The sequence below is a fragment of the Carlito syrichta genome, unplaced genomic scaffold (assembly GCF_000164805.1).
Source record: "Carlito syrichta isolate Samal-C Ts95f unplaced genomic scaffold, Tarsius_syrichta-2.0.1 Scaffold305313, whole genome shotgun sequence".
NCBI classification, from domain to species: domain Eukaryota; kingdom Metazoa; phylum Chordata; class Mammalia; order Primates; family Tarsiidae; genus Carlito; species Carlito syrichta.
The window spans coordinates 55,329-73,762 of record NW_007249409.1 but is presented as its reverse complement, the minus strand read 5'-3'; the positions used below and the strand labels follow the sequence as shown (position 1 = coordinate 73,762).

The 18,434-nt window shown below is 39.4% G+C and overlaps 1 protein-coding gene across 1 annotated transcript in view; it reads right to left on the bottom strand.

Annotated features, from left to right (window-relative positions):
- Nucleotides 1–18,434, bottom strand: part of SFI1 (SFI1 centrin binding protein) — a 97,261-nt gene that overhangs the window by 38,384 nt on the left and 40,443 nt on the right. Inside the window, exons 7-9 of the mRNA XM_008061532.1 lie at nt 15,726–15,843; nt 13,582–13,684; nt 609–765 (exon numbers count right to left, since the gene is read on the bottom strand). Coding sequence (XP_008059723.1) covers nt 609–765; nt 13,582–13,684; nt 15,726–15,843 — 378 coding nt within the window. The remainder of the gene's footprint in view (nt 1–608; nt 766–13,581; nt 13,685–15,725; nt 15,844–18,434) is intronic.

Genomic DNA, 18,434 nt, shown 5'->3' with positions numbered 1-18,434 from the left:
TTATTTGTTTGTTTTAGTCAGAGTCTCACTCTGTCACCCAGGCTGGAGAGCAGTGGCACACTCACAGCCACTGCAGCCATGACCTGTTGGGCTCAGGTGATCCTTCTGCCTCAGCCTTCCAAGCAGCTGGAACCACAGGCTAATTTTTTGATTTACTGAAGAGATATGGTCTCGCCAAGTTGTCCAGGCTGGTCTTGAATCCCCAGGCTCAGGCAATCCTCTTGCCTCTGCCTCCCAAAGTGCTGGGATTACAGGCGTGAGCCACCATGCCTGGCTTAAAAAAAAAAAAATTTAAGATGAGGATTTAAAGATGTAGGAAAGTGTTGATTAGTTGCATGAAAAAAGTAAGAAAAAAAATTATAGGTATCAACATATTAATAACCATAATAATCACAATATTTATATATAATTAAAACTATTTAGATAAAATATATACATAGAAGAAAAGGTCAGATGGAAATAATTGTGAATTGAGGATGATATATTTTCCTCTTCAATCTCCTTTTACGGTGTAATTATGTTTATCCTTAGTACAGTGCCGCCAGTTGCAGGAGAGTGGAAATTGCGTCTACATCCTCTGTTGCAAGAGCTCGGGACTTGCTACTCACCATTCTGCTGTCTCTTCATTCTGCGGACTTGTAGGTATTCAAGCCAGGCCTTCAGGAATTTCTGCTTTTGCCAGTGCTGATGATGTTTCACTGCAGAGATCACTTTCTGTCTCTCCTTTTGGATATGCAGAAGCTGTTCCCACCACTGTGTCCAAGTCTGAAAACCAAGGAAGATAACAGTCAAAAGACAGGCGGGAAAACAAGAGTGCAGTCAAGTGAGCAGGGAAAAAACAGGAACACACACTAGAAAGACTAAGATTAGAAACAAGGGAAGTATCTCGGCATCTTCCTAACCAGAGAAGTGAAAGACCTTTACAATGAGAACTACACAACATTGCTCAAAGAAATCCAAGAAGACACAAACAAATGGAAAAATATTCCATGCTCATGGATAGGAAGAGTCCATATTGTTAAAATGTCCATCCTACCAAAGGTAATCTACATATTCAATGCAATACCCATTAAGTTACCAACATCATTCTTCTCAGACCTGGAAATGACAATACAGAAATTCACATGAAAACATAAACGATCACAAATAGACAAAACAATTCTTAGCGAAAGAAACAAAGCAGGAGGTATCACACTTCCAGACTTCAAACTTTACTATAAGGCTACAGTAATCAAAACAGCCTAGTATTGGCACAAGAACAGGCACACAGACCAATGGAACAGGATAGAGATTCCGGAAGCAAAGCCTCAATTCTTCAACCAACTCATCTTTGACAAAGCCTCCAGCAACCACTGCGGAGAGGAGAACCTATTCAGTAAATGGTGCTGGGAAAGTGGCTGATCACATGCAGAAGATTGAAACAGGACCCCTACCTACCACCATACACAAAAATTTACCCTAAGTGGATCAGAGACCAGCTACTTGGAAGGCTAAGGCACAGGATCACCGGAGCCCAGCAGGCCGAGGCTGCAGTGGCCGTGAGCATACCACTGCCCTCCAGCCTAGGCAACAGAGTGAGACTCCAACTCAAAAAAAAAAAAGTAAGAAGATAGACAAGTGGGACCTTATCAAACTAATGAGCTTAAATGCAAAATCTCAAACTATAAGAATCTTAGAAAACGCAGGAGATACCCTTATGGAAATTGGAACTGGCAACCAATTCAGAACCCTAAATGCCCATACCTTAAGAAATAAGATAATGCTGGGCATGGTGGCTCACCATGGTGGCATGGTGTCTCACGCCCAGCACTTTGGGAGGCTGAAGTGAGAGGATTGCCTGAGCTTACGGTTTGAGACCAGCCTGAGCAACTTGGCAAGACCTCACCTCTATAATAAATAAAAAACAAAATTAGCTGGGCGTGGTGGCTCATGCCTGTAGTTCCAGCTACTTGGAAGGTTAAGGCGGAAGGATCACCGGAGCCCAGCAGGTCGAGGCTGCAGTGGCTGTGAGTGTACCACTGCCCTCCAGCCTAGGCAATAGAGTGAGACTCCAACTCACCAAAAAAAAAAAAAAAGAAAGAAGATAGACAAGTGGGACCTTATCAAACTAACGAGCCTCTACAAAGCAAAAGAAACCATCAACAGAGCAGGGAGACAGCCCACAGAATGGGAAAAAATCTTTGCCAACTGTATATCTGACAAAGGCCTAACATCTAGGATCTACAAGGAACTCAAATGCACTGAAAGGAAAAAAACAAACAGTTCCATTAAAAAGTGGGCAAAAGACATGAAGAGATACTTCTCAAAAGAAGATATATAGGCAGCCAACAGACACATGAAAAAGTGCTCAGCCTCACTCATCATCAGAGAAATGCAAATCAAAACCACATTGAGATACCACTTAACCCCCGTAAGAATGGCCATCATTAATAAAACAAACAACAGATGCTGGTGAGGATGCAGAGAAAAAGGACCACTTCTACAATGCTGGTGGGAATGCAAACTAGTGCAACCTCTTTGGAAGAGAGTGTGGCAATTTCTGAAAGAACTAGAAATTGAACTTCCATATGACCCAGCAATTTCCCTCTTGGGAATATACCCGGAGGAACTCAAATCATTCTACAAAAAAGATAGCTGCACACATGTTTGCTGCAGCTCATTCACAATAGCAAAAATATGGAACCAACCATGTTGCCCATCGAAGCTGGACTGGGTTAAAAAAATGTGGTATATATACACACAATGGAATATTATGCAGCCATAAAGAAGGACAAATATATGGTCTTCGCAGCAACTTGGATGGATTTAGAGTTGATCATACTCAGTGATCTATCACAGAAACAAAGAACAGAGTGTCATATGTTCTCACTCATAAGCAGAACTCCAACAATTATAATACTATAAGAAAGGGAATGGCAGTGGTAGGAAACTGTCAGGGAAGGGGGGTGGGATTGGCAGTTGAGGGGAACTGCTAGGGGAGGGAGGGCCACACCTCAACAACAAGGGTACCTGCGTAACCAACGTTTGTATACCTAACCCTGAATTGTACCCCACATCTTTATAATTAAAAAAAAAGAAAAGAAAAGAAACAAGTAAGTGACAATCCGCTAGCAGGATCATAAGCTATGGGGACTTGGGGTGAAAGAATCTTTATAAAAGCATTCTGTTTCCAAAAGTAATTTTTTTCTGGATTAAAGAAAGACATCAACAAGGAGGCAAGAAGCACGAACAATCCAAGGGGTATACAATTAAGTCAGATTTGGGATAGGTGAGGGTCTGCCGGAGGAAACCTACTGTGAAGAGGCTCTTTCTCAGATTAGTTTCAGGGAAGCATACCTATGGAAGTTGAGGGTCTACAAGAGGATTTCCTCAAGTCTATCCATAAATGTGTGCATGTATGATCAGTGATAATGCATGCCCTAATTTGAAGACGACTTAGACAAAAATTTTGTATTTTCTTTCTTTTTTTTTTATTTTCTTTTTTTAGTCAGGGTCTCACTCTGTCCACTCAGGCTAGAGTGCAGTGGCACAATCATGGTTCACTGCAGCCTCAACCTCCTGGGCCCAAGTGATCCTTCCTTTTCAGCCTCCCACGTAGGGATTATAGAAACACATCTCCATGCCTGGCTAATTTCTTGATTTTTTTTGTAGAGTAGAGGTCTTGCTATGTTATCCAGGCTGGTCTTTAAACTCCTGGGGTCCTGCCTAGACCTCCCAAAGTTCTGGGATTATAGGCATGAGCCACTGTGTCCAACGCCTATTTTCTTCCCCTAAACCTGTAGTACCTCTTTTTCCTTCTTTCCTCTCAGTTGAATTACCATTCTTCCCATTTCACCCAGAAAATAAAAGCAATCAAAAGAGAATTTCCTCAAGGTCCCACCATGTCTACCCATCCATCTGCCCATAAGCTCTACCTTCTTTTTATCCTGCCACTCTGGATATACTGTCACTGCTTCTATCAAAGGTTACCCCTATATTATAGCTACATCCCATCTTCTCTCACACTGTCAAGTTTATCATTCTAGCAATTTCCCCTCTCTTCCTTCTGCATAATCAGTTTCCACTCTCTACAGAGATTTTTAAAATCAGTATATGGGCCAGGCACAGTGGCTCATGCCTGTAATTCCAGCAGTTTGGGAGGCCAAGGTAGAAGGATTACTTGAGCCCAGGAGTTCAAGACCAGCCTGGGCAACATGGCAAGACTTCATTTCTACAAAACAATCAAAAACATTAGCTGGGCGTGGTGGTATGTGACTATAGTGCCAGCTATTTGGGAGGCTGAGGCAGAAGGATCACTTGAGTCCAGGAGGTCATGGCTGTGGTGAGCCATGATCGTGCTACTACACTCCAGCCTGGGTGACATAGTGAAACCCTGACTCAATTTTAAAAAGAAAGAAAGAAAGGAAATTGTAAAAAAAAATATAAAACACTGTGACATAAGCAATGAGTGACCTTTGATTGGACTCTAGGCCAGACATGAAAATAGCAACAACATATAGTTTTAATACGAACTGCACATTACATATTATCATATCAGTATTAAATTTTTTAGATATAATAATGGTCTTGTGGTTAAGTGGAAGAATGTCCTTTTTGTGAGATACAAGCTTCAGGATAGACTTTATGCCTACAATTTTAAAGTGGCTCAGAAAAAATAAATATAAATATATCTATATACTTAGAGAAAGAAAGCAAATGTGGCAAGATGTTAACAATGGGTTGAACAAGGTGAAGCATACATAGTATCTACCTTTTCTGTAATTTGGTATTTGTCAAAAATAAAAAGTTGTGGGGGGGGACATTACTGTCACAAAAGTACTTCCTAAAAGAAATACAGAGCCCCTCTCTAGACCACACTTTGCCATCCAGCTATCACTCTAGTTCTTTCTGTTTCAAACTCTTCAAAAGAGCTATTTTCTAATTTCTTCCCTCCCAGGCAGGCTTTCTTGAACCCACTCCTTTCAGCTTACTGAAACTGCTCTTATCAAATGCATCAGTGATATCCATATTGCTCAGTCCAAAGGTCAGATCTTAGTCCTCACCTCCTCTGGCCTGCCAGAAGCCTCTGACAATGCCAACTGTTCATGACTCCTGGCAGAAATATCTATTTATATATTTATAAACTTAGAGAAAGAAAGCAATGTAGCAAGGCTGCATCTGGGTCCCTACTTTGTTCCTGCTGCTGACTCTAATCTACTCACCTCACAGGCACAGCCCTGGAGCCTCTGCTCTAGTTACACTCACTGCCTGTATTCTTTCACCTGAAATCCTGCCTTTAAATATCATCTGCCTGCAGAAGTCTCTTAAATTTACATCTTCTTCTGGACCCATCCTCAACAATCCACACATATATCCTGTTGCTTCCTTGACATCTCCTTGTGGACATTTAAAAGTCTCATCTGGAGGAAGATGTGGAGTTCAGAATAGGGCTCCTCCTAATCTTTTCCTACAAATCTGTTTCTCCAGCAATCTTCCCCATTTCAGTAAATGGCAACTCCCATCATTACAGCTACCTAGGCCCAAACCTTCATATCTCATCTATCCATTAGTATATCTTGTCAGAACTTGAAAATATATCCAGAATTCAACCACCATTCTGCTATCATCCCTGCCCAAAATCTCACCTGGAAATTTGTAATAGCTTAACTGTTCTCCCTGCTTTTATCCTCGATCTTCTCTGGTCTATTCTTAACACAACAGCCAGAATGGTCCATTTTGGTTTGCTTTGGTTATATCACGTAAATCTCTCCTTTTATATTATTTCTCTCTCTGCCTTTTTTCTGTTTCAGACTACCAATTTATTTAGAGAAACCAAGTCATTTATCCTATAAAATGTGCCACGTTTTGGATATGGCTATGTCCTCAATGTGTCTTTAACTTGTTCCTCTGATCCCCGTATTTCTGAGTGATTCATGTTAGGCTTGGTTGGAATCATGTCTGTTGTTCAGGCAAGAATATTTCATGAGTTTGGCTGGGTACTTTCCGACACATATTATGAGGGGGCATCATGTCTGACTGTCATAGTTGTGGCAATGCCAAGATTGTTTACTGGCTTCAGATGGTGGTTAACCTGATCCTTCCTATATTTCCCCATCATCCTGGTGATTAATCTCTAGATCCATGTCCTCATTAGGAGTAACAAAAAAGCAATTTTCTAATTCTAGTATTCCTTCTGCATTTATTAACTGAAATTTATCTATAAAGAAGTTTTTTCGTTCACTAATCCCCCTTTTTTTTGAGATATAGTTTGTACAGGAAAGGTGAGATGTTTGATTTTTTGACTTCTTTAATTTTCAGAGAATTGAGTTAATGCTGCAACAGCCCAAAATCATGAACTCTGAGTTACTGTATTTTTAAAATTATTTTAATTAAAAAATTATTTTGAATAAATGGATTTTTATATACTTGATAAATTCACTGGCCTCAAGCTATCCTCCTGTCTCAGCCTCTCGAGTAGCTGGGACTATAGGTATGTGCTCCTGTATCTAGCTCATTATTATTATTACTATTTTGATGGTCAAATTTTTAAATTCTAAGCCCTGGGAACATTGTAAAATTGGCTCCTGAGTCCTTCTGACATAACCCCAATAGTTTTTGTTAACTTTCAGCATGCTATATCCTAGTCTTCTCTTGCCTATTTCCTGTCTCAGACCTATAATTAGTCATTTCTCCAAAAAGCCCTAATTCCTTTTAGTGGGAAACAGTAGAGACTATAACTTGATCAACGAAGATGCTAAATGCTATATATTGCTGCTGCTTCTAAGTCTTTACTTCTAAGTAAAAAGAGTTAGAAATATACTTTTTACAGTTAAAAAGGTCAAGTCCATATTGATATTTATAATTCCAATTTCAAATTACAGTTACTATTTGATTTTTTGATTTTATACTTGTAATATTTTTTTACACTGAAACTCCTTATTCCTAAAGACAATGCCATAGTTATTTGCTTTATCTTATAGTATAGGTTCAATACTTTCAACATAACAATTTTAAGCCTCTAGTAACAATAAGACCACTGAATGCAGTTTTACACTTCTTAGCAGTTCTTTGTGTCCTTTTAAATACATTCCTCTAGAGATAAACAGTCAAAATAATATATTTTAAGGTTACTCGAAGTAATTATCTTCTGTTTAGTCATTGCCACAAACTTGATATGTTTCAAAAAAAAATCTATGGATTGCTTTATTTACTTTTGTTTTTTAATTATGTAAAATATTTAGATAGTCCCAAAGTTAAAACTATATAAAAAGTAATTTCACGGTAGTACTCTATTCCCATACGTTCCCTCCCTCCTCCTATAGGTAATCATTTTTTGGTAAGTTTTGGGTTTACTTTTCCTTTATTTCTTCTTGAAAACATAAGCAAACAAACACATACACAGATACATGTGCACACGCGCGTGCGCGCGCGCACACACACACACACACACACACACACATATTCATATATTTCTTTTCCTTTCTTACCCCAAAGGTAGCACGCTATGAACCAAAGGAATCCTGTTAAGAGGTGTGTGTAATCATGTCACTCCTCTGTTCAGAGTCAGCAGTTCCCTAACACTCCTGAGTAAAAGCCAAAGCCTTTATATGGAATTCGGCCTGCAAAGTCATTACCCCATGACCTTATCCATCCTACTCTCTTTCTCATGCTTGACAATATATCACAAGACAGATCAAGTCTATAGATGGGAATAGTCAGAATTATAAACATGACCATTTTCCTAACCTAATATAAAAAGTCTATCTATCTATCTATCTACACATATTTTTTCTTTTGAGTTGGAGTCTCACAATCACCCAGGATGGAGTGCAGTGGCATGCTCATGGCCACTGTACCCTTGACCTGCTGGGCTCAGGCAATCTTTCAGCTTCGGCCTTCCAAGTACCTGGAACTACAGGTACACGCCTCCATACCTGGCTAATTTTTGATTAATTGTAGAAATGAGGTCTCGCTATTTTGCCCAGGCTGGTCTTGAATCCATAGGCTCAAGCAATCCTCTTGCCTCTGCCTCCAAAGTGCTGGGATTACAGGCATGAGCCACCATACCCGGCTTAAAAGTCAGTGTATTATAATAAAAATCCTAGTAGGTTTTGCTGTAGAACATGACAAACTGATCCTAAAATTAATAAGAAAGAGTAAAGATCAAGACAAGTTAAAAAAAAAAAAGAACAAAGAAGATCCTTTCCCACGTATATTTAAGAGCTATGTATTGAGTAGAAATAGTAATAAACAGGTATAACTTACCGAGCATTTGAGGCATTGCTTTAAGCATATGACATGCATCATTACACTAAGACTTTGAACATATGACATGCATCATCACACTAAAGCCTCTAAGCATATTATATGTATCAACACACTAAAGCCGCAATAATCCCATCAGGTAGGAAATATTATGATCTACTTACAGATAAGAGATCTGAGGTAAAGGAAGTCAAGTACCTCATTCAAAGGCACAAAACTAATAGTTGACAGAGGCAGAATTCTACTGGGCAGTCTGACTCAAGAACCTATGCTCTTTCTTACCTGCTTCATTAAATTATAACTAAAACAGTGTGGTATTGGCTCAGAGACAGATAAACAGACGAAAGAAACAGAGAGCCTAGAAACAGATCCATGAATAAATAAGATCTCAATATATAATGGAGGTGGATTAATAATCAGCATAAAAAAGAAACAAAGCAGGAGGTATCACACTTCTAGACTTCAAAGTTTACTATAAGGCTACAGTAATCAAAACAGCCTGGTATTGGTACAAGAACAAGCACGTAGACCAATGGAACAGGACAGAGATTTGGGAAGCAAAGCCTCAATTCCTCAACCAACTCATCTTTGACAAAACCTCCAACAACCACTGGGGAAGAAAACATATTCAGTAAATGATGCTGGGAAAACTGGCTGACCACATGCACAAGACTGAAACAGGACCCCTACTTATCACCATACACAAAAATTAACTCTAAATGGATCAAAGACCTAAATGTAAAACCTCAAACTATAAGAATCTTAGAAAATTCAGGAGACACCCTTATGGAAATTGGAACAGGCAACCAATTCCTATTCAGAACCCTAAAGGCAAATGCCTTAAGAAATAAGATAGACAAGTGGAACCTCATCAAACCAACAAGCTTCTGCAAAGCAAAAGAAACCATCAACAGAGCAGGGAGACAGCCCACAGAATGGGAAAAAATCTTTGCCAACTGTATATCTGACAAAGGCCTAACATCTACAAGGAACTCAAATGCGCCGAAAGGAAAAAAAAAACCAGCCCTTTTAAAAAGTGGGCAAAAGACATGAATAGACACTTCTCAGAAGAAGATATACAGGCAGCCAACAGATACACGAAAAAGTGCTCAGCCTCACTCATTATCAGAGAAATTCAAATCAAAACCACATTGAGATACCACCTAACCCCAGTAAGAATGGTCATCATTAATAAAACAAACAACAAAAAATGCTGGTGAGGATGTGGAGAAAAAGGAACGCTTCTACACTGCTGATGGGAATGCAAACTAGTGCAACCTCTTTGGAAGAGAGTATGGCAATTTCTGAAAGAACTTGAAATTGACCTTCCATGTGACTCAGCAATTTCCCTATTGGAAATACACCCGGAGGAATTCAAATCATTCTACAAAAAAGATAACTGCACACGTTATGTTTGTTGCAGCTCTATGCACAATAGCAAAAACATGGACCCAACCATGCTGCCCATCGAAGCTGGACTGGATAAAGAAAATGTGGTACATATACACAATGGAATATTATGCAATCATAAAGAAGGACAAATATATGGACTTTGCAACAACTTGGATGGATTTGGGGTTGATCATACTCAGTGATCTATCACAGAAACAAAGAATAGAGTACCATATGTTCTCACTCATAAGCGGACCTTGAACAATTATAAGAAAACTATAAGAAAGCGTTTGGCAGTAATGGGAAACTGTCGGGGGAGGGGGAGGTGGGATTGGCAGTTAATGGAAACTGCTAGGGGAGGGAGGGGCATACCTCATCAACAAGGGTACCTACATAATTAATGTTTGTATACCTAACCCTGAATTGTACCTCACATATTTATAATTTAAAGAAAAGAAAAAATAATAATCAGCATAAAAAAAGATGAAGGATGGACTAATCAGTAAATAGTGCTGGAGCAACTAATTATTCATATGGAAAATTATAAACTAAGATACTGTTTCACACAATTTATCAAATTAAGATAAAACTATATTAAAAGCCAAATCATAAGATTAAAAAAATAGGCTACATTAAAATTAGTGAATATTGTATGAAAAAAGCACCATAAACAAAGCAAAAAAGCAACAGACTGAAAGAAAGTACCTGTAGCCTACACTACAAAGGATCAACAAGTAGAATCAGCGACAATGTAAGAAAAAGCCAAATAACCCAACAGAAAAATAGGAGTGAGGGGGGTAAATAAGTGTATGAAAAAATACTCCGCCTCACTAGGAATCAGTGAAATAGAAATCAATGCAGCAACGAATTACCATTTCACAACTATAAAACTGGTAAAAATGACCAACTCTGGCAACGTAAGGTGCTAATGAGGCTCAAAGAAGTTGGAACAGAAACATTAGCACATTAACTGGCACAGAACTGGAGAGCAATTGGGTGATACCTAACAAGGATGAAGAGATAAAAACCCAATGACCGAGCAATTTCACTTCTAGGAACAAGTACTCAGACACTTGTGTAAGAATATATGTTTAAAAATGCTCTCTGTAGCACTATTTGTAATTGCAAAAGGTATAATAATCAACAGTTAATCAGTAGGTGAGCAGATAAACTGTGCCGTACTTCTACAATGGCATAATATACACAGTAAATAGATCTCTGTATATTCACATGCATAAACCTCAAAAATATACTATTGCATTAAAAAAACAAGCTGTTGGCTCAGCTTGGTGGCTCCAGTCTCTAATTCCAGCACTTTGGGAGGCGGAGGCAAGAGGATTGCCTGATTCCAGGAGTTCAAGACCAGACTGGGCAACTTGGCAAGACCTTGTCTCAACAATAAATAAAAAAATTAGCTGGGCATGGTGGCATGCGCCTGTAGTTCCAGCTATTTGGAAGGCTGAGGTAGAAGGATCTCCTGAGCCCAGCAGGTCAAGGCTGCGGTGGTCGTTGAGTGTGCCACTGCACTCCAGCCTGGGTGACAGAGTGAGACCCCGACTCAAAATACATACATACACACATACATAAAAATGTAAAAGACAAGCTGCAAAGTAAATGTACAGAATAACACCACTTATAAATATTCTGACTACACAAAGCCATAACCTTTATCCTTTTTATTTATTTAAGACATCAGCCTCACTATGTTGGTTAGGCTGGTCTCACACTTTTGGCTTCAAGCTATCTTCCTGCCTTAGTGTCCCTAGTGGCTGGGACTACAGGCATGCACCACCCATTTATTCTTTATGGATATATACACACATTTTTACAAGAACAAACGAATACAGCAAAATGATCATACCAGAATCAGAGTAGTGGCTATCTCTTAATCTAAGGGGAATAGGTAGCCAAAAGGAGAAAAGGTAGGGTTTTGGCAGTGTCCATTACATTTTATTATTTAAAAAAATCATGGAACAAATATAGAAAATACTAATACCTTTTAAATCAGGGCAGTAGATACTTGGATATCTGTTAATATTTTCATAAATGTTTCATATTTTGTATGTTTCTATGTTTGAAATACCAAATGTTACTTATTAAAATTTCTCATACCTCACGATGTCTGCCCTGCCTAGTGCATGGAGATGCTATATGAATTAAGAGATAAGGCTGATGTGTCATTCTTGGTAAACCATATGGTACTTATCAAACACACACAAGGCACTATCACTTATAATCCACACAATGAGGTCTGGGTCTTACTTACAGCCTTACACAGGCTTTTATCTATATCAACATTATCTTGATTACTTACATTTTTCATTGGATTTGACTCTGAATGACTTCTGGCTGTTTTTAAGAGTTAAATCTCACCTCAAACCCTAAAAACCTAATATCATTTAAAATATCTTAATCAAAGTAGGGTGTGTAGTGCATGCCTGTAATCCCAGCTACTCAGGAGGGTGAGGTGGGAGGATTGTTTGAGTCCAGGAGGCCAGCCTGGGCAACATAGCAAGACTCTGTTGCCTAAAAAAGAAGAAAGAAAAGTTAATCAAATCTGATGCAAGCTTTGAAGAGAACTATAAAAAGAGAATTCTAAAAATGTTCTGAGCAATAGTAGAATCAGTAGAATGAGTTTATAGTCTCGCAAAGTGGCTCTTTGAAAGATAAGAGCACTCACATAGTTGCCCACCAATGACAGAAAATCAGTCTCATTATGTTCCTATGTTTACAGCATTTTCCCCACTTATTAGTTAGTTGCATCTCCATCCTAAGGTTACAAGTCAATAGGACAATTCGGCATGGTGGTTAAGACAATGACTGCAGTTTTCTGGCTACTTGGGTTAAATCCTGACTCTGAGCTTTGCTACACACATGACCCTAGTTCAAGTTATTTAACTCTTCTAGTTTCCTCAACAATAATAAGGTATTTTTAAACAGGAATTATGAAAATAAAATGAGATAATGCACATAAATCACTTAGTGCTAGGCGCTGGGCTACTTCTGTTGCTGCTGCTGCTGTTAACTATTATTATTATTGGCAAGATGGGGTCAGCGAACTTTTTCTTAAAGGATCAGGTAACAAATATTTTAGTCTTTGTAGGTCATAAAGTTTATGTTGCAACTATTCTACTCCGCCTTTGTAGCCTGAAAGCAGCCATAGATGATACATAAATGAAAGGGAAGAGCTGTGTCCAATAAAACTATATTTACAAAAACAGTAAGCCAAATTTGGCCTGTGAGTCAGCATTTGCTGATCTCTGACTGTATATGCTATTTGTATGTGATCTGCATAAACTTGCATGGACTATGCAATCTGTTATTAGATTAGAAAGATATTACTCCAAGAATTGGCATGTCTTTTTTCTCTTCCTCATTCTATTTTCTGTAATTTACTTGGCAGTCCTGTAAGTACCTGGCAGACACAAAAAAGTGTCAGAAATTAGAGAATATATCAAAGGATATGAAAGTTTCACCACACAACAGTTTTGGCATAGGCTTTAGGACTCTGTAATTGATCAAAAGCTAGTGGCTTTCCTTTAAAAGAGCCTCTAAGATAAGCAAAACTATAAGGAAAAGGAAGCCAGGTCTTCTTTCCAGTCTTAGTTTCTTTTCTACTCTTGTTATTTTCTAATTTACTGTAGGAAAACAGTAATGAGGAAATAAGAGTATATTGTTGTTTCTTTAAACATGTTTATAATTAATGAATAGATCCACTTCCAGCTCTATGATTACCAGAAGTTCTTTAGAAGCCATTGGCAATCACATTTAGGACAAGCCTCTGTATTATTCCTAATAGTAGCCTACATCTGGAAGAACCCAGCCTTCTATATTGCCTTCACCCCTACTCCCTCCTCAGACCCTGAGCTGGCAGGAGGGCCTCTGCGGTTGTGGGAAATGACAACATGGACAGAAGATGCCAAAACCCGTGTCTGCTGGACTCACCTGCAGCTGGAGGCTCAGGACCCTGTGCTTCACAGCAGAGGCATGCAGGGCTTGGTTCACACAGACCTGTCCTAGTTGCTGCCTCCACTTGCTCCACCATACCCTGTCAAAGAGAAAATTGAAGATGGAACCAGCCAGAAAAAAGCCACCCCAAAATGAGAGGGGCAGTTAATGCTGGGCCTCAGACCCTCGGCTTAAGTCAGTACCATTTCTAGATTAATAACTGCTAGATCCACTGCTGGGAAAAACAATCAAGAAATAGTTGTAAAGCTGCCATTTAAAGGTTGGAAACTGATGGTCCCTAAGGTCAGATCCACCCTTAGACACTCTAGACATGCTGCTCTGGCCTATGCAGTTTGTTTTTTCAAAAAAAATATGAGTTCTCAGTCAGGCACAATGGCTTACACCTGTAATTCTAGCACTTTGGGAGGCCAAAGCAGGAGGATCACTGAATTCAGCAGTTCAAGACCAGCTTGGGCAACACAGCAAGACATCGTATCTACAAAAAATAAAAAATTAGCTAGGCATGGTGGTGTGCGCCTGTAGTCCCAGCTACTTGGGAGGTAACATGGGAAGACTGCTTGAAACCAGGAGTTGGAGGCTTCATTGAGTCATGATCATGCCATTGCAGTTCAGCCTGGGCAAGAGTGAGACTCTGACTCAAAAACAAAATAATATATACTTTCATTTCAGTCTTGATTTCTTTTCTACTTATTTTTTAATTTGCTACAGGAAAACAGACATGAAAATTGCTTTACCAAAATACTCACCTTGCCTGGCCACTGTAACCCACGAAGATTTCTCTTAGACCATGCTTACCTGCAGCATTCACTTTAAAACCTCAAGCTACTTGCATTATTACTTACTTTTTAAGCACTTAGGGAATTAAAATTTCCCTGAATACAATTACTGCACCAAGTCAGTACCAAGAACATTTTAAGTCCTCAATAAATACATTGAATAAATGAATTAATTATATAAAAATATTTGCCAAAGACTCAAGTAAAATTATATACTAATCAAGCATTTAAAAATACTTAGTAACTTCTTTATGTTCACTGATGTTCTGGGCACTGCTAAATACTTTTCATATATTACTTTATTTATTCCTCATGACAAAGTATGGTGTGCCTATTTTACAGATGAGGAAACTGAGATCTGAGATCTGTAGAGATGAAATGACCAATAATACAGGTTGAAACAGGGATTTAAGTCCAAGTCAGTGCAGCTGCAAAGCCTCTGCTCTTATCCATACTATATTCAGTGCCCACCTCTTTTTGGCAAGAACTGATCTATTAACATACTGTCATTCACGACACCAGTGACCACTAGAGACAATGTGCAGGGCAATCAGTCCCATCATAAAGCAGTTCATTATTACATGTGCTAGCTTTAAAAATGAACTAATTCATCCTCCTCCAATGCGTTCATAATGCTAATGGAAAGCGGCAGTTAACAGTATGGGTGAGCGAGCCAATTACAACCTGTATGTGCTCAGCCAAGTTATTTGACCCCTTGGGGCCTTATTGTATATCTTTATCTGTACAATAATGGTACTTGTTTTATAGTTTATAGTGAGGATTAAATGATATACTTTAAGTTTAAAAATTAATTCACGCACACACAAACTTAACACAGAGTTTAGAACATAGTACTTAATTAGTGTTAATTATGACTAGGTGAAAACCTGATCTTATAGTTGAACAAGTTATCAAAGTTTATTAGGCATCAAAATATTGTTTTAAGGTGGTTTTGCTGTTGTTGTTGTAGAGATGAGGGGGAGTCTTGCTATTTTGCCCAGGCTGGTCTTGAACTCCTGGCCCCAAGCGATCCTCCTGCCTTGGCCTCTAAAAGCAAAGGGATTACAGGCATGAGCTACCATACCCAGACTTAAGGTGGGGTTTTTTGGTTTTTTTTTTTGAGTTGGAGTCTCACTCTGTCGCCCAGACTGGAGTGCAGTGGCCGCTCCCGGCCACCGCAGCCTTGACCTGCTGGGCTCCAGCGATCCTTCCACCTCAGCCTTCCGAGTAGCCGGAATTACAGGCATGTGCTACCATGTGGTTTTTTATGCTGCCTTCTAGCAGCAAAAAGCTGCTGAGGTAAAATGATGGCTGCTGATCTGTAAAACAAGTGAGAGCACTCACCGTAAGATACTGTGATGCCTAAACTCCAGAGCGGTGGTCTGCATTTGAAGTTTGGTCCTGCGAACAACCACGTAGATCAGCCAGGACTTCCAGGCCTGTTGCATCTTTTGCTTTACATCTAGATTCACCAAAGGGATTTTTAAAAAGGCCGTGAGGAGAGATGGATCATTCTGGGTTATGATAAAAGATCAAGGACTGTATTCATCCCTCCTCTGAATATCTAAAACTCTTCAGCCTGCAAGTGCCCCCTACTGGAAAAGTTGTGAAGCACTACAAAATTAATAAGGATGCAAGAACATGTGAAGATTTTACATAAGTGATGACGTTTATAGAGCATTTAAAGGAAAATCAATGTACTGAACTGTTCAGAAATCCTTTGCTTTAAAGCTCTTATTTTTTATAGATATATTCTGCAACATTTAGATGAAGTGATGTGAATAAACAGGCAGCAACTGCCAGGCAAAGTGGCTCAAGCCTGTAATCCCCGCACTTTGGGAGGCTGAGGTGAGAGGATTGCCTGAGCTCAGGGGTTCAAGACCAGCCTGGGCAACATGGTGAGACCTCATCTCTACAATAAATAAAAAAATAAGCCAGTCGTTGTAGTGCATGCCTGTAGTTCCAGCTACTTGGAAGCCTAAGGTGGAAGGATCACCTGAGCCCAGCAGGTAGAGGCTGCGGTGGCCATGAGCGTGCCACTGGACTCCAGTCTGGGAAACAGAGTGAGACCCCATGCAACAAAACAAAACAAAATAAAAAACAAGCAGCAAAGAAGTAGAAAAAAGGATGTAACAAGAATGACATGAGATGATTTATTCCTTATGACAAACCTGAAAAATTGGTAAGCCTATTTTACAGATGAGGAAACTGAGAGCTGTAGAGATGAAATGACCAATAATACAGGTTGAAACAGGGATTCAAATTCAAGCTGTTCAAGCTAGGTGATAGGTACATGGAGGTTCATTATTCTATCTTTCAATTTTGTAGATATCTAAAATTTTCCACAATACAAAGTTAAAGAAGAAACCATATGACTGGACATGGTGACTGACACCTGTAATCTCAGCACTTTGGGAGGCTGAGGTGGGAGGACTGCCTGAGCCCAGGAGTTTGGGACCTGCCTGGGCAACATAGTGAGACCTCATCTCCATGGAAAATTTTTTTTAAAAAAGAAAGAAAAAACAAACTTAGCCAGGTGTGCTATCAGGAGGCTGATTCAGGAGGATCACTTAAGCCCAGGAATTGGAGGTTTGGTGAGCTGTGATCATGCCACTTCACTCCAGCCTGGGTGACAGAGTAAAGCACTGTTTAAAATCAATCAATCAATCAATCAATCAATCATGTTATAAAACTTGCTGTTTAACTTCAAGTTCATTCTTGTTGGTTTAAAAAAAAGAACTTGCTACTTGAAACAATAATTGTGAATTCGAATAAGCAAGACAAAAGTAAAGGAGGAATCTGTTAAAGAAACAATAAAAAGCACCAGTAAAGATCCTGGAGAAGAAAAGACAATTCACTATATGGAAGATATAAAGGTCCACAGGTCTCCCTTTGTAACAAATTCCACTTTCATTATGAAATCACCACTAATGAAGTAAATTTCTTTTCTTTTTAGAAGACAAAGGAGAAAATAAAATTATGTAAACCATTTTTAGGATAGTCTCCGAAATGTAGTCAGTAGGACTATAAAAATACTTTATATTTCATAGGTGTTGATCAAGATATGGAGAACTTAACATGGAGCTTCCTTGGGACCACCCTGGATCCTAGAAATTAACATGTCAGGTAATGAAGACTACTGTGATGGTGTGGTTTAGACTTTGGGATCCTGAGCAAGACAAGCCAGATTTCAATATCAACCCATTCAGCTAAGTAATCTCATACTTCTTCATCTGTAAAATGGTGCCTCCCTCAGGTCTATTTGTAAGTGTAAATGAGATTATCTATGAAAAATATCTCCAATAAATGCTAGCTTTTATTTCCTAAGTGTGGTGTGGAACACAGGAATATGCACTGTCTCTGCTATGACTCTGATGCACATGACAATTTGATAACCATGCTTCCCTAAGGACTGAAAGTACTTGCAAACTTTTTACTTAACAATGCAAGAGCGGCCGGGCTCGGTGGCTCAGCCTGTAATCCCGCATTTTGGGAGGCCAAGGTGAGTGAACTGCCTGAGTCCACGGGTTCGAGACCCACCTGGGCAACTTGGCGAGACCTCATCTCTACAATAAATCAAAAAAATTCGCCAGGCGTGGTTGCACGCAACTGTAGTTCCAACTACTTGGAAGGCTGAGGCGGAAGGATCGCCGGAGCCCAGCAGGTCGAGACTGTGGTGGCCGGAAATGTGCCACTGCACTCCAGTCTGGGCAACAGAGTGAGACTCCAACTCAAAAACAAAAAACAAAAACAATGCAAGAGCAAAAACATGGAACGAACTGGGCTGCCCTGCCCACCGAAAGTAGACTGGATAAAAAAAATGTGGCACATATACACAATGGTATATTACACAGCCATAAAGGACAAAATTATGGACTTCACAGCAACTTGGATATATTTAGATTCTATCATACTCGGTGATCTATCACAGAAACAAAGAGCTGGGTACCATACGTTCTCACTCATAAGTGGACCTTGAACATTTACCATAATACTACATGAAAAAGATTGGCAGTAGCATATCATTGCCAGGGGAGAGGGAGCCACATACCA